Raw genomic sequence first — 15,268 nt, 5'->3', positions numbered from 1 at the left:
GGAGAGGTCTTAACCAGATAAGCCCCGCCAGGGATCCCTTTCAACTTTTAGACAGCGTCTTGTGTTAAGTTCATACACCACCGCCAGGGGGAGCTAAATCCACGATTAGCTGTGCCTTGGATCAAAGCCCCCAAACCACAGCCAGGGTGCAGACCTTGTGTTTTTCAGTCTGGCATCTACCAAGCTAAGAGCACCAGAGTTTGGGAGTCTTAGATGAGGGTATTTGTAGACCAATGTGTAATATAAAACAAATTGTAAATATTTCCAGTGTAAAATATGAGTCATAAATGGAGTTACTCTACTGGAAATTTCAGCTCTCTTTTGAGAATTCTTTTCTTTTCCTCCAAACCTCATAGTTTTCTTCCATAATCTTCATTATGTGAGACACACTGATATCCTGAAATGTTTTGTGCTGGTAATGGGGTCTTCATCTATTCTCGTGTTAGAGTTCAAATCTTTCAAAGGAGGGTCAGAGGATCTGTTTTGTTTTTTAATATTAAGACATTTTCTAAGAGTTTCCGTTTGTTGTTTGTATTTAGAATATGTTGTGATCTGAGTAGGGACATCAGACCTCGAAGGACTATTGAAGTTGGGATAGCAAATGACTTGATGAATATCAAAATGTTTGGGGGGCTGTCAGTATCATACGGGAATGTGTAATAGTTTGTGCTTCGATATTTATGCAGGAAGGATCTTAAGTGATTATGGCTCATTTTACTGTTCATTTCTATTTGCAATTCATTCTTTTCCCCTATTGGAGTACTTTTAGAGTAGTATAAGATTATAGGGAAGCATAAAGTAAAAAGTCCTGGCTGCTATCTGCTCAAAACTGAGTGCGATGGTGTCCTGATGTGGACGTAACGCTGACACATTTTCCCCTCCCCAGAAGGAAGTTAGGATACATTGGTGCAAAGCAGGACGGGGCCAAGGCCAGACCTGGGGTGGTGCTAGTGGGATGCTTGGCTATCTGGGGCTGGGGGCAGGGTGGGGAGTATGTGGCTAAGTCTGCACCAGGTGGGCTGAAATGGTGGCCAGTGGTAGGCAGGCAGAAATCAGGGGCACACAGTTTCCCTTCTGCGGCTGTGGAATGCTGCGGGGGTGGGTCCCCGTCCTGGTGCTCAGGGTGGGTTGCAGCTTGTGACGGGGAGGTACAGATGGTGGTGGGGAGCAGGAGTGCATCCAGGGCAGGGGCAGACCCAGAACATACCTCGTGGGTGTGTTGGGGGAGGGGAATGCATGGGAATTGCTTGGGTCTTCCTCTCGGAGACAAGGGAGGCAGCTGGGCTTCCCCACCCACCATGTTCTCTGCAGTGTTTGGGGCATCAATGTGGTGCTAATCATTCCTGTCTAAGCCCACAAATTAGGGGGTGAAGGCTATTGCTCTCCTGACCTCTTGCTAGCCAGGGCTGGTGGCTCAGGGGGCCATCTGGGATGACAGTGCTATGCCCTATGAGAGTATGGGTGGGTACAGTTCTCTTTCAGTTTGGTTTCGATATCTGGAGGAATAGAACGTTCTAGAACTTGCTCTGAAAGGCTGGTCAGAATAGCAATTGATACCAGGCTTTGTTTGAATTTCAACTTAAGTTTGGCCTTGTTAGTTTCATTTCAACATTAGCACAGAACATATTGTAATGACTTAATTGTGAATCTGTCTTCTGTTGTATTTTCTTAGTCTTCTCCATACCTGGTAAATAGAGGTTCTGAAGAAATGTCTGCATGGTGGGATAGAGGATAGATAGATACTTTGGGTCTTCAGATCCTTAAATTTATCAAATGACTAACTGGAAGAGAAAAAACATTTTTCTCTGGTCTTAATTTCTGTGAACAGGAATTAATTAATCATGTTACTCATTGTCCATAAATATGTGGTCCCTTGATATCTCTGTATTCGTATTTGACTCCTCATTTTTCCATTCTGTGAACCAATGATCTTTCTTAGTTTTCCCCAGAATCTCAACCATGGCAACTGAACTGTGCACCCAGTGGTAGCTAAATGCATACAGGGCCTCTTTCTACTGTTTGTTGTTGTTTTTTTTTTTCATTTTTAATGTTTATTATTTTGCGTGCAAGCACGAGAGAGAGTGAGCTCAAGTGCGGCAGGGGCAGAGAGAGAGGGAGAGAATCCCAAGCAGCCTCTGCACCGTCAGTGCAGAGCCTGACACGGGGCTCTAACTCACGAACCATGACATCACGACCGAGCCAAAGTCAGACACTTAACTGACTGAGCCACCCAGGTGCCTCATATATGTTATTCCTAATCTGCACTAAAAGTTTAGTATCATTTCCACATAATCATAACTACCATTTACTGAGTGCCTACTATGGGCTAAGCACCGAATATGTAATTCAGTATAATCTTCAAGCAGCCCTGTGAGGTGATGAGCAGAGACCACCTTGTCCAGACTTCATAGAGAAGGAAACAGAGGTGCAGATAAAGTCCACAGCTGGTGAGCAGTGGAGCCAGGTACTGTGCCTGGGAAGTCTTACTCCAAAGCTGTTGTGCTTAAATCACTTCGTTGTGCTTCTTAGATGACCAAACACAAGGCTGGATGTGGAGACAGGCTCAGAGCAATTAAGTATTATGTCCAGGTTTAGTTAATTACTAAGTGGCAGGGCCAGGATTCACATTTGCTAGTTGTCCGCGTCAGTCACAGAAAGGAACTACAGTGGGTAGGTGCCGCAATGACAGACCATTGTTTTGAAAGTGTATTCTTCCTCTGGCCACACGGAGACATCCATGGGTAGCAAGGCATAAATGGGGTTCGTCCCCAACTTAAGATATGTGTCTGATTTTTTGGTCCAGTCTATTTCAAAGTCTTCATTGTCATTTATGCTGTCTTATCTATAGGATTATGATCACTGAGCTTTCTTTTCCATGTAGCTTTATGTATTTGTCTAGGAGTCATTCCCAACAACCATGTTCACAATCATGGAATTTAAACTAACAGAAGGGAGGGGCACCTAGGTGGCTCAGTCAGTTAAGCGTCCAGCTTCGACTCAGGTCATGATCTCACGGTTCTTGGGTTCGAGCCTGCGTCAGGCTCTGTGCTGACAGCTCAGAGCCTGGAGGCTGCTTCAGATTCTGTATCTCCCTCTCTCTCTGATCCTCCCCTGCTCACGCTGTCTCTCCCTCTCTCTCTCAGAAATAAATAAAACATTAAAAACAACAACAACAACAACAGAAGGGAAAATGTCAGAAGATAGCTTGAGCCCATACCAGTTTATCATTTAACTGATGGGATTACATGAAGTGATTCTGTTTTAGGTGAGTTTCTCCATAAGAAGGACCCATCATTACCTTGTGAAGGACTCAAAACTCATAGTCATCCTTAACTTGCGATTAGATAACATATACCAAATATACTAAAAAGCTCAAAGGTTTTGCACAATAATGATGTGAGCATAGACTAAGTTATAGATTGTGACTTGGGATAACACACAACCCCTAAACCCCAGTGATGCAACACAATAATAGCTGTGTTTTTCATCCACAATTCTTACCCATTGTGGGTCTATGGGATGCTCTGCACAAAGTCCCTCAGGCACTCAGGCTTAGAGATAAACCCACTGTCTTGCACTGCACCATCTGAAATGTGAGGTCTCCTCAGACCATATGGAAGAGAAGAGGTTCTTGCTCTATGTTGTTGTTGTTTTGTTTTTTAAAAGATTTTATTTTTAAGAAATCTCTACACCCAACATGGGGCTCAAACTCATGACCCTGAGATCAAGAGATGCACGCTCCACTGACTGAGCCAGGCAGACTCCCCTCACATGCCGTTTTGAAATTTTGCAGCCCCCTAACTGCCAGGAACAGGGAAATGTGGGAGAACAGTTGCAGTGTTTGCATACCTGCACTAGCTGTGCACTATCCTGAATAGACCAGTGCACACATCAAGATTCGTATATCCCAAGGCCGGATCATGATGGTGTGGTGTCTTGAATACAGTTCCCTGCTTTAACATCTTCAATATGAGATGCAAGAGGCCTTCATCCTTTTGCTTATCATCTTTTCTGTGTTTCTTGGGACCATACTCTTTGAGCATGCGTCTGGCGTCAAGAACTGACTCAGAACCAAAGACTACATTATACTTATAAAATACCTTTTGTCTAAGAAACTGAGTTTCTTACTCTCTTTTACCCTCCAAGAAGTCTATTTTACACCCTCTTCTCTCTCCTAAAGTCTTCATCCTCACTCATGTCTGCTATTGTCGCCTCTTATTTCACAGAGAAATTAGAAGCCATCACCAGGCATCCATTGTCCCTTCCCCAACTCTATCCATCTGCTCTGTGAGCTTCCTGTTATAGGTAAGAATGTTCCCTCTTATTACCTACACTCACACTTCCACTTGTGCATTTCAGCTCCTCAGTTCAGCTACTTTGCTCACACAGCTATCCCTTTTTTATCCTCTGTCATTAGTCTTAACCTTTCTATTGGATCATTTCCATCAGCACATAAATTAAGAAGAGAAAATGCCTTGACCTGATTCCCTATTCTGCTCTCCAAGCAAAATTCCCTCAAAAGAGTGTCTGTACTTGGCTATATCCACTTCCTCTCCTATTCTTTCTTGAACTCACTCGCCAGGCGTTCATCCCCACTGTGCCATTGAAATGGCTCATGTCGAGGTTGCCATTGTACTTGATCTTGCAAAAACACCAGTCAGTCTTAAATTCCGACCTTTTTGACAGCATGTGACACCCTGGATTGCTATCTGGGTTTTCTTCCTTATTCTCAGCCTCCCTGGCTGAAAACTTTTCTATTTTTTGACTGTTTAATGTCGGAATGTCCTAGAACTCTTCCCTGGGCATTTTCTTTATCTACAGTCACACCTACATGATAGCATCTAATCCCAGGGCTTTAAATAGTACTTACATATTGATAATTTTCTTTATTTTTTTTTTTAATTTATTTCTAGGAGAGAGAGAGAGAGACAGCGTGAGCAGGGGAGGGTCAGAGAGAGAGGGAGTCACAGACTCTGAAACAGGCTCCAGGCTCCGAGCTGGCAGTCAGCACAGAGCCCGATGCAGGGCTCGAACCCACGAACCGCAAGATCATGACCTAAGCGAAAGTCGGACGCTTAACCGACTAAGCCACCCAGGCGCCCCAATTTTCCTTATTTTTAAATGTTTTATTTATTTTGAGAGAGAACACATACACACGAACAAGCAGGAGAGGGGCAGAGAGAGAGAGAGAATCCCAAACAGGATCCATCGCAGGGCTTAAACCCATGAACTGCAAGATCATGACCTGAGCCAAAGTCAAGAGTGAGGTGCTTAACCAACTGAGCCACCCAGGTGCCCTACACGTTGATAATTTTCAAATACAGGTTTCCAATTCAGGTTGCCCCCTTGAACTCCTTACTTTTATGGCTAATTGCATGCTCCACACTTACACCTAGATGTAGTATAGACATCTCAGATTTAACATGTCAAAACCAGACCTCTTGATATCCCTCCACACATACCTATTTAGCAATTCTACTTCTCCCACAGTGTTATTTTGTCAGTCATTGGCAACACCATTCACCCAGCTGTTCAAGCCAAAGAGTTCATCATTAGTTCTTCTCTTTCCTCTTACTTCTCACCTAATTCATTAGCAAGTCTTATGAGCTCTACCTGCAAAATACATCTACACTCCGGCCATTTCTCACCTCCTCCTTTGCCATCACCCCATTACATGCCATCTTCATGTCTTCCTGGATTTTCCAATAAGAACACCACAATACATTTGGTTTCCCCCAGTGGGGATGACAATATACCTTCTTTCTGCATCAAGATTATGTTCATTCTCTAGCTGTGGGTGATACTTATATCACAGAGCTATTGATCCTATCACTTTCCTATGTGCTGGTCAACATTGATGACATCATGCTGATGAACAGGAAGCAGCAGATACTTTAGATGTCTTGGCAAGGTATGTGTATGTCAGGGAGTTGGAGATGAATGCACAAAAATTGAGAGACTGCCATCTCAAGAAACCCAGTGCCTTAGATCTACTTCCTACCATGAGAAGGCAGCCAAAGCTCTTTGTGGATCATTTTTAGTTTTCAAGGTACATATACAATTTGAGTTTGCTTCTCCACGTAGCCCTAAAGCTGCCAGTGGCGAGGGGGGCTCAGATGCTGGTCCAGACTGTGATGTAAGCAGCGGTACTACTGGCTTCTCATGATCCAGCAGATTCAGTGATGCTCAGAGTGTCTTCAGCCTGCATGGCGGTGGCTTGTCAGGACCCTTGCTGAGACCTGTGTTGCACCTCCGTAGGAAAATTACAGCTTGTATCCCAGGGTTTTAGAGTACAGACAAGAATTTGCTTGTAGAAAGTTGTTCCGCTTTTGAAAAATAGCTCTTGGGTTTCTATGGGATTAAGCCTACTGTTTTGGGTAGATGGTCAAAGTCTTGAAAAGAACAAGATTCAGAAATTCGTGATGATTCATAGTAAAGAGGTATTTGGATGGATTTCTCAGCATCAACCAAAAGGTATAGATATTTGTGTCCCATGTGACTGCTCTGCTCATCAAAAGGCACTTCGTGCTGAGGAGGTTTTAAGTTATTAGATGGGGAAGATGCTCTGCTCTGTGGCCGTCCATCAGCTTTTTTCCCCGGCCACCCTACTGTTCGCTGGGTTCATAACCAATGCCAGGTGGCAAGGATGGGGCCTGTGTGTGGACTCAGTAGGAGCCTCCTCTCATCAAGAGGAATCTGGCTACTGTCACAGGAGAGACGAGTACTGAGCCCTCAACAAAGTGTTGCCCTCTAGGGCATCCAGCCAGGAACTTAGAGGCAGGTGAGTAACACAGGATTCTTCATCATGGAGGAAGCAGCAATTTGTGCTCCTGGGATCCTGGTCCTATTCTAGACAGGGATCCACTTTCCTTGCATGCTGTGGTTCTGCCGCAGCCTTGTGTGTAAACTGACTACATGCCTTACTTTCCATCATCGTATCCCTCACGAGATTGCTTCAGACTACTTTATGGTAAAAAATAATTTCTTAAAGAAATAGACATAAATACATATATGTATTAAACATACATTCATATGTACATATGTGTACATATACCTTACATGTAAGGTAATGAACACAACATTTCTTGCTCTTAGCATATGCTCCGTCAGTGATAGATCTTTCGGGGGTCCACTGGCTTCTCACCTTCCTGCCTCCTGGCTGGAGGAGTCTTTGCGGGGGTGCCTACAGATGGGGCGTGTCTCAGAGGGTCTTGAGCAGGAAGCAGGAGCCCAGGCTGGTGTGCTCTGGGACCACTGGTTTAAAGGAACTCTGGGCGCCTTACCAACTGTCCACCATGCCTACCCCTTTCCACTTCTGGGTTTTCACATATAACGACCACTGAATGGAACTGATGAAAAGGGAACTCGGGTTGCTGATTAGCTTCCCGGATCACAGAACTGGCACAGAAAGATGGAATCAGGGAGTGTCTGTGACCCAGGCCCATGAGGAACCCCACTTAGAGCACAGCTTGTACAACCGGAGTTCATACTGTGCAACATCAGGCACCCAAGCACCTTTAAATGTTCCTGTTGCGTATACAAAAAGCCACGGTGAGCACCAAGGTTCATGATAGTAAATAAATATAACAGAAGCTTTATCTTCAGGAAGGATTTGGGGCATGTTATGGAAGGGGTCAGGAAATCTGCGTGTTAACAGTGTTTAGTAGCAGAGTCTGATGAGGGTAAAAGTGCCATAAACAATGGTGCCAGCTGAAAATGTCATACCGGGGCAGTTGGGGGGCTCAGTCAGTTGAGCGTCCGACTTCGGCTCAGGTCATGATCTCGTGGTCCGTGGGTTCAAGCCCTGCGTCGGGCTCTGTGCTGACAGCTCAGAGCCTGGAGCTGCTTCAGATTCTGTGTGTGTGTGTCTTCTCTCTGCCCCTCTGCTGTTTGCCCTCTGTCTCTGTCTCTGTCTCTGCCTCTGCCTCTTAAAAATAAATAAATGTTTAAAAAAATGTCATACTAGAAAGCCCTGGGTAAATGGAAGCTGAATTGTGGCAGCATTGAACTTGGAGGGAGGACAAAATGGCCTCATGCCTCAAAATGGCCAGCGGGATCTTATCTGTCCTTTAGCCTCTTGGCTTCGAGTTAAAGGCCCAGACTGTAGAAGACCATCTCAGAGAAGTTTCTCTGCAGAGAACAGCTCACTGTGCCGTGTGCCAGATGGGCCCAGCGAATACACAGAATTGTGTAGTTCTGGTGCGTGGTGTGATGTCAACGATGTGCAAAGGACTCAGAGCAAAACATGCAAAGGACTCGGAGGGGACCCCGGCACCAGGCGTGGGTGCCGGTTGGCTGTCTGAAGGCTCCTTGTTCATTATGAGGCCCTTTGCTACCAAGCAGCCTGCAGTAAACTAAGCTGTCAGCTGTACAAGCCCAGTGAAGAGATGGCTTAAGTGAATGTTTAAAATGGAGGCAAGTTGGGATGCCTAGTGGCTCAGTCAGTTAAGTGTCTGTGTCTCCCTCGCTCTCTGCCCCTCCCTGCTCACATTTCTATCAAATAAACATTAAAAAAAGTTTTGTTTTTTTTTTTTAATGGAGGCAAGCTTAGGAGGAGTTAGCAGTGCTCTCACTCTCGAAGCTGCTGCAGCGCTGGGTGCAAGGTCGTGGACCACACCGTTATCAGCCTCTGTTGCGTGGTTAATTGGAAATTAACAATATAATGTTGTATGTGTAAATTACCTGTATAACATGGTATATGTACTATTTATCACTGTCGTGTATTTTTCATCTTAAATGAGAGCAGGGCTTGGTTCCCTCCATGATTCAAATACTGCTTTGTCCTTTTAAGCACTTGTGCACTTTGCAAGAGGAAAGAAGGGAGGCAAAGGCTGGGTCTGGTACATTTTCATGCTCATGTAATGTTCCCTGCAGTGTCTTCACAGGCAGCGGGAATCAGATAGTGATTTTGTGAGTTAATGACATTTCCCTGCCCGGTGTCCAACGTAACCTGCCTCTGTCTTCCCCCCCATAGCTGTGCATGTCTGACGAGCTGTGGGAGAAGATAGTTCAGTCTTGCTGCGACAGCATCACGCCTGACATGAGGGCCCTGGCCGAGGAAATGGGCTGGAGGCAGATGTTCTTCACCAACAAGCTGCAGCTCCAGCGGCAGATCCGCAAGAGGAGGCAGAGACAAGGAAGCCAGAGAAGCAGTAACCCTTAGGGACATGTTTTCCCACCTCCAGGAGGGCGGAGAGATGGCTGTCTTTTTCTTCTGTTTCCCAATCTCTTCTGTTTCCTTCGACTGAGAACTAAGATTTCCATTGTTTTGAACTTGCTGATTCAACGACCCACCCGAAAATCACACGGTGTTTGCACACAGATGCACCAAAACTCGACGAAGCAGTGCCTTGCTTGAACCTCAGTCCCCTGCAGTAAGGGTCAGGTTCATGGCCCCGGCGAAGGGCTGCATGACAGGAAGCCCTTGACACCCATAAGAAAAGAGGCTTCTCCTATACAGAAACAAACAATAAATTATTATTAGAAGGTTTTTAATACGTATCTGGTTTTTCCAGGTATTTGAAAGGAGTGCTGAGCTTTTGAATTTTTTTCCCCAGTGGAGGTGGCTTCGTGTCCCCTCCAGGGAACGGGGAGGGGCAGGGGCCAGGAGGCAGTGGGCAGTCTGGTGAGCACAGCTGCCTTCCCAGCTCTCTTCAGGGCGCCATCCTGTGGGCCCCGGGATGCCAGGCTCCATCCCGGCATGGAAACAACCTCTGATCTGGCCCCATGGCACGGCTGGAACCCAGCATCTGCCTGCGACCCCTTTCCAGAGCCCACCTTTCCAGGACTTCACATGGTCAAACAAAGCTATAAACTTTTCTCAGAAGGACACTGCTCCCCCAAAGGAATGTGGACAGCTACCACTCTTATACCGGGGATTTTAAAGATTTTTAAGCCTGAGGGAAAACCCAAGTATAGTGTGTAGTCTGTTAATTTGGAAGAAGAGTAAGAACAGTACAGTTTTAGGGGAGGGGACTGTACCTCCCTGTAATCTAAAAATTGTTTTCTCCCTGGGCTGTCCTGAGGATGAAGTACCTCCAGATAATGACACTCCGTAGCAGCAGATGAGCTAATGACTCCTTTTAGGCGACAGAAAAAGTAGCTGTCAACCTCCCATCACCTTCTTAACCATTACCATTTCTTCTTCTCTATAACTCCACCTTAGTGCCTAGAAGAGATCATCTATGCCTCCCTCTGCTCCCGGCACAGAGGAATTTCCTGTGATGCCCTGAGACCGCCTGCACGGGCTGTTCTCCATGCCTGAGTCCTTCTGAATGGCTCATGGCCATGGCTTAGTGACACCTTCTTTCTCTTTTTTACCAAAACCTGTGCTAATATCAAACCAGATTTTAACTCCCATCCCTTAAAACTCGCACCCATGAAACTCAGAAATTTTTCCAGCGACATCTGTGAAATCAAGCACAGTCTGCTTCCTGGCAGATGAGGAGCCTGTCAAAGTTGCATCTGGATTTTGTCCAAGCAAAGAGCAAAGATTTAAGGGTGAGAGACCCAGGCTTCATTCCCCACCTGGGAGAGAGCTGTCAGGTGACGCAAGTGACTGGCCGGCAGGTGGAGGACACGCACTTTGTCACGGCCCCTGCAGCCTTGTTTGCTCCCGGAGTCCCGGACTTTGCTCAGGGCCGGCTGTTTTAGTGCCAGAACACAGATTACTACCACATGTGTGCAATGACTGTGTGTGCACAACGTGGTATGCAACAGAACTACATAGATATAAAATTAGAACTCATTTGACACCGATGCAAATATGTCAACAGCTTAAGCATTTCATATGGAGTGTTTAATCAGCTGAGATTCTGAAAGCTTATGGGCATGACAGCATTCTAGATTCAATATGAATCGGTAAGAACACAGATATGACTGTTCGAAAACTCTTACTACCCACTTAAAATATTGTAATGTAAAAGTAGGTGCTGAAAGTAAATAGCAATGAAAAATGGGTTATTCATATGTTGACTATTGTTAGATAGTATTTTAAATAACATAGGCTATTAGATTATTTCAGTGATTATTTGCCCTAATAATTTGGGTGACTTATTACCTGACTATAATTTTTTGTCAACCTATAAGCAGCATCACCAACTTAATAATCCTGCAGGGGACCAGTATTCTCAGCGGTTGACACATTTTGCCCCTCTCCGCCAGCCTCATTCTCCGTGGTTGATCCCACGTGATGATCCCACTGGATGAGAATAGGCAGTTCTGGAGTTGATCTCTGCCTCACCTGATAGCTTTCACATGGACGAATTAAACTGCTTTGCTTGTGACATACCATTTCAGAGTGAAATGCCACAGCATCATATAATCTTGCCCTTTCTCATATTTTCAGTCAAAAGTGTTCCTACTCTGTTATCATTTACCTTTGTCACAGTAAAAGCAAAAAGCTGATATTTTCTGGATGATTTATATGTTTCATGTTATAAGACAACTATTTAACAACAGCGAATGTGAACATTTATAAACAAAAAATAAATATATTTTACCTAACGTCAAGTTCTGTTACCGCTTTTTTCCTGAACAAGTTAGCTTGGTATGTGCATTCAACCTCACTTATGTGGAATCCAAAACATTGATTTTGGATTATTGATCAAAATAGTGATTCTGAGTAGGCCCAAGGATTTAGACAGAGATTATGAATTGAGTGAAAAGTAGGATGTGGGGGCGGGGAGAGGGGTGGTGGTTGGAACAACTTAACTAGTTGCCACGCATCCTTGTTTTCCCAGCTGCTTCTGCTCAAGATGGTCACCAGCCCTCATTAATTACCCCAAACTAACTATCAAGACACCGAAGACTAATATAGAACAACCTTACTAAAAACAGAAGACCTTGGTGTGACATAGTTTGTTGCTCCGAGCTCTAAGATGATGTCATTTATCTGCAGTTTGTGGTAGGATAATATACTGCAGGAGAAAGTCCACGCTTTACAGCTCTGAACAGTTGATTAAATACGAATGAAAGGCTTCAATTGGATATTAAAAACCATATGTAGACAAGCTACCACCACACGAAAGAAAAAATGTGCCCCTGCAGTTAAAACATAACCTTGTGCATCAGGTCACTTTAGAAAGTAAAACTGGTATCTTAGCTTTGCCTAGTTATTGTTTTGAAATGAGATCATCCCAGCAGTGGGATAGCAGTCACTTAGCCTTGCAGCATGGAACCCTTAGGGTCAGGAGCTACTGAGGACTCCTTGTTTCCTGCTTATCACATTTGCGGATCTATGTTCCTTCCACATAGCTCTCCATTCAGAAGAGTAATTTTCAGTTGTGGAATTTGTTCCACACATCCAGGAAGTCTTACAGCCATAGATCTGTGGTCACAGAATGAGTTAGAATAACCTTAGAAATAATAATAATAGTAGTAATAGCAACTTCCATTTGTTGAGTGCCTACTGTGTGCCAAGAAACAGATAGTAACCAACTTAATTCTTACCGCACCGCTTGAAGGTAAGTGATTACTACTTCTGTCTTATAGATAAGAGATCTACAAACTATGGCATAGGCCCAATTTGATGAGTGCCTGTTTCTGTAGAATAAAGTTTTATTGGGTCATAGTTTATCTATGGGCCATTATCTATGGCGGCTTTCGCATTACAGTGGCAGAAATAGGGAGTCACATTACAGACTGTATGGCCTACAAAGATGAAATTATTCACAAAGAGGACAAATTAATTTTTCGCAAGGCTTCATAACTAATAAGTGGTAAAGCTAGATTTAAATCTGTACTTAAAGTCTATGTTCCTAACCACAAAAGCCACACACCGCTTTTCAGAGCCAACACCATATTTGACCAGTGGAATTTGAAACAGTGATAGGATTTGCCCAAGGTCATTTGAAATAATTAGAGAGAGGGCCTTGAGCATAATATAAGAGACCATTCTAATTTGGTTGTCCAGAGAATATTCCAAGCTTTTGAGGAAATAAATTATTTTTTAAAATTTTGATTTTATTTTATTTATTTTTTTAATGTTTTATTTATTTCTAGGAGAGAGAGACAGCGTGAGCAGGGGAGGGCCAGAGAGAGAGGGAGTCACAGACTGAAACAGGCTCCAGGCTCTGAGCTGGCAGTCAGCACAGAGCTCGACGCGGGGCTCGAACCCACGAACCAAGAGATCATGACCTAAGCGAAAGTCGGACGCTTAACCAACTAAGCCACCCAGGCACCCCTAAATTTTGATTTTAATTCCGGTGTAGTTAATATAGTGTGTTATATTAGTTTCAGGTGTACAATATAGTGATTCAACAACTCCATATATTGCTCATGAAGATAAGTGTACTCTTAATCCCCTTCACCTATTTCACCCATCCTCCCCACCCACCTCCACTCCATTCACCATCTGACTTTTCTCTGTAGTTAAGAGTCTGGGGGTGCCTGCATGGCTCAGTCAGTTGAATGTCTGACTCTTGATTTTGGCTCAGGTCATGATTTCACAGTTAATGGGATTGAGTCCTATGTTGGGCTCAGCACTGGCAGCACAGAGCCTGCTTGGGATTCTCTCTCTCCCTCTTCTCTGCCCCTTTCCCACTCACACTCTTTCTCTCTCTCTCTCAAAATAAATAAATAAACTTAAAAAAAAGAGTCTTCTTTTGGTTTATCTCTCTTTTCTTCTCCTTTGTTTGCTGTTTTTTTCCCCTTAAATCCCACATATGAGTGAAATCATATGAAATCATTTCAACTGGCTTATTTCACTTAGCATTATACTCTCTAGATCTATCCATGTTGTTACAAAGGGCAAGGTTTCATTCTTTTTTATAGCTGTATAATATTCCTGTGTGTGTGTGTGTGTGTGTGTGTGTGTGTGTGTGTACAATTACCACATATTCTTTATCCATTCATTTATCAATGGACCCTTGGGCTACTTTCATAATTTGGCTGTTGTAAATAATGCTGCAATAACCACGGGTTGCATGTATCCCTTCAAAGTAGTGTTTTTGTATTCTTTGGATAAGTACTACTCAATAGTGAAATTACTGGATCATAGGTAGTTCTATTTTTAACCTTTTGAGGAATCTCCATAGTGTTTCCCACAGTGGCTGCACCAGTTTGCATTCCCACCCACAGTGCATGAGCGTTCTTTTTTCTCCACATCTTCACCAATACTTGTTGTTTCTTGTGTTTTTGATTTTTACCCATTCTGACAGATGTCAGGTGATCTTTCATTGTGCTTTTGACTTGCATTTCTCTGGAAATGAGTGATGTTCAGCATCTTTTCATGTGTCTGTTGGCCATCTGTGTTTTCTTTGGAGAAATATCTGTTCATGTATTCTGCCCATTTTCTCATTGGATTTTTTGGGGGGTTTTGAGTTGTAAAAGGTCTTTATATATTTTAAATAGTAACCTTTATTGGGCATGTCATTGGTACCTATCTTCTCCCATTCAGTAGGTTGTTGTTTAGTTTCGTTGGTTGGTTGCTGTGCAGAAGCTTTTTTTTTTTTTTAAATGTTTCATTTATTTCTAGGAGAGAGAGAGAGAGAGACAGTGTGAGCAAGGGAGGGTCAGAGAGAGAGGGGGTCACAGACTGAAACAGGCTCCAGGCTCTGAGCTGGCAGTCAGCACAGAGCCCGACGCGGGGCTCGAACCCATGAACCGCGAGATCATGACCTAAGCGAAAGTCGGGCGCTTAACCGACTAAGCCACCCAGGTGCCCCAGAAGCTTTTTACTTTAATGCAGTCCCAATAATTTATTTTTGCTTCAGAGAACATATTTAGAAAAAATGTTGCTACACCTGATGTCAGAGAAATTTCTGCCTGTGCTCTCTTCTAGGATTTTTAGGGTTTCATGTTTCACATGAAGGTCTTTAATCCGTTTTGAGTTTATAGTTGTGTGTGACGTAAGTAAGTGGCCCAGTTTCATTCTTGTACATGTTGCTGTCCAGTTTTCCCAACACCATTTGTAGAAGAAACTGTCTTTTTCCCATTGGATATTCTTGCCTCCTTCATCAAAGATTAATTGACCACATAATTGTGGGTTTATTTTCAGCTCTCTATTCTGTTCTATTGATCTATGTGTCTATTTTTGTGCCAGTACCATACTGTTTTGATTACGACAGCTTTGTAATATAACGTGAAGCCTGGAATTGTGATATCTCCAGTTTTGTTTTTTTCCTTTTTCAAGATTACTTTGGATATTTGGGGCCTTCTGTGGTTCCATACAAGTTTTAGGATGATTTGTTTTCATTCTGTGAAAAATGCTGTTGGTATGTTGGTAAGGATTGCGTCAAATCTGTAGATTGCTTTGGGTAGGATAGAC

At 43.7% G+C, this 15,268-nt stretch overlaps 1 protein-coding gene across 2 annotated transcripts in view; it reads left to right on the top strand.

The window, feature by feature from the left end:
* The window catches only part of FBXO36 (F-box protein 36), an 85,490-nt gene extending 73,979 nt beyond the window's left edge, over positions 1–11,511 (top strand). For both annotated transcript variants that reach the window (XM_039234543.1, XM_039234544.1), the window contains one exon: positions 8,975–11,511. In XM_039234543.1, the coding sequence (XP_039090474.1) occupies positions 8,975–9,163 (189 nt within the window). In that variant the 3' untranslated portion in view covers positions 9,164–11,511. The remainder of the gene's footprint in view (positions 1–8,974) is intronic.
* The last annotated feature ends 3,757 nt before the right edge of the window (positions 11,512–15,268 follow it).

Source organism: Hyaena hyaena, unplaced genomic scaffold (genome assembly GCF_003009895.1).
Source record: "Hyaena hyaena isolate Hyena2069 unplaced genomic scaffold, ASM300989v1 scaffold_86, whole genome shotgun sequence".
Taxonomy (NCBI): Eukaryota; Metazoa; Chordata; class Mammalia; order Carnivora; family Hyaenidae; genus Hyaena; species Hyaena hyaena.
The sequence above is the reverse complement of the archived record's forward strand: the minus strand, read 5'-3'. Positions and strand labels throughout refer to the sequence as shown.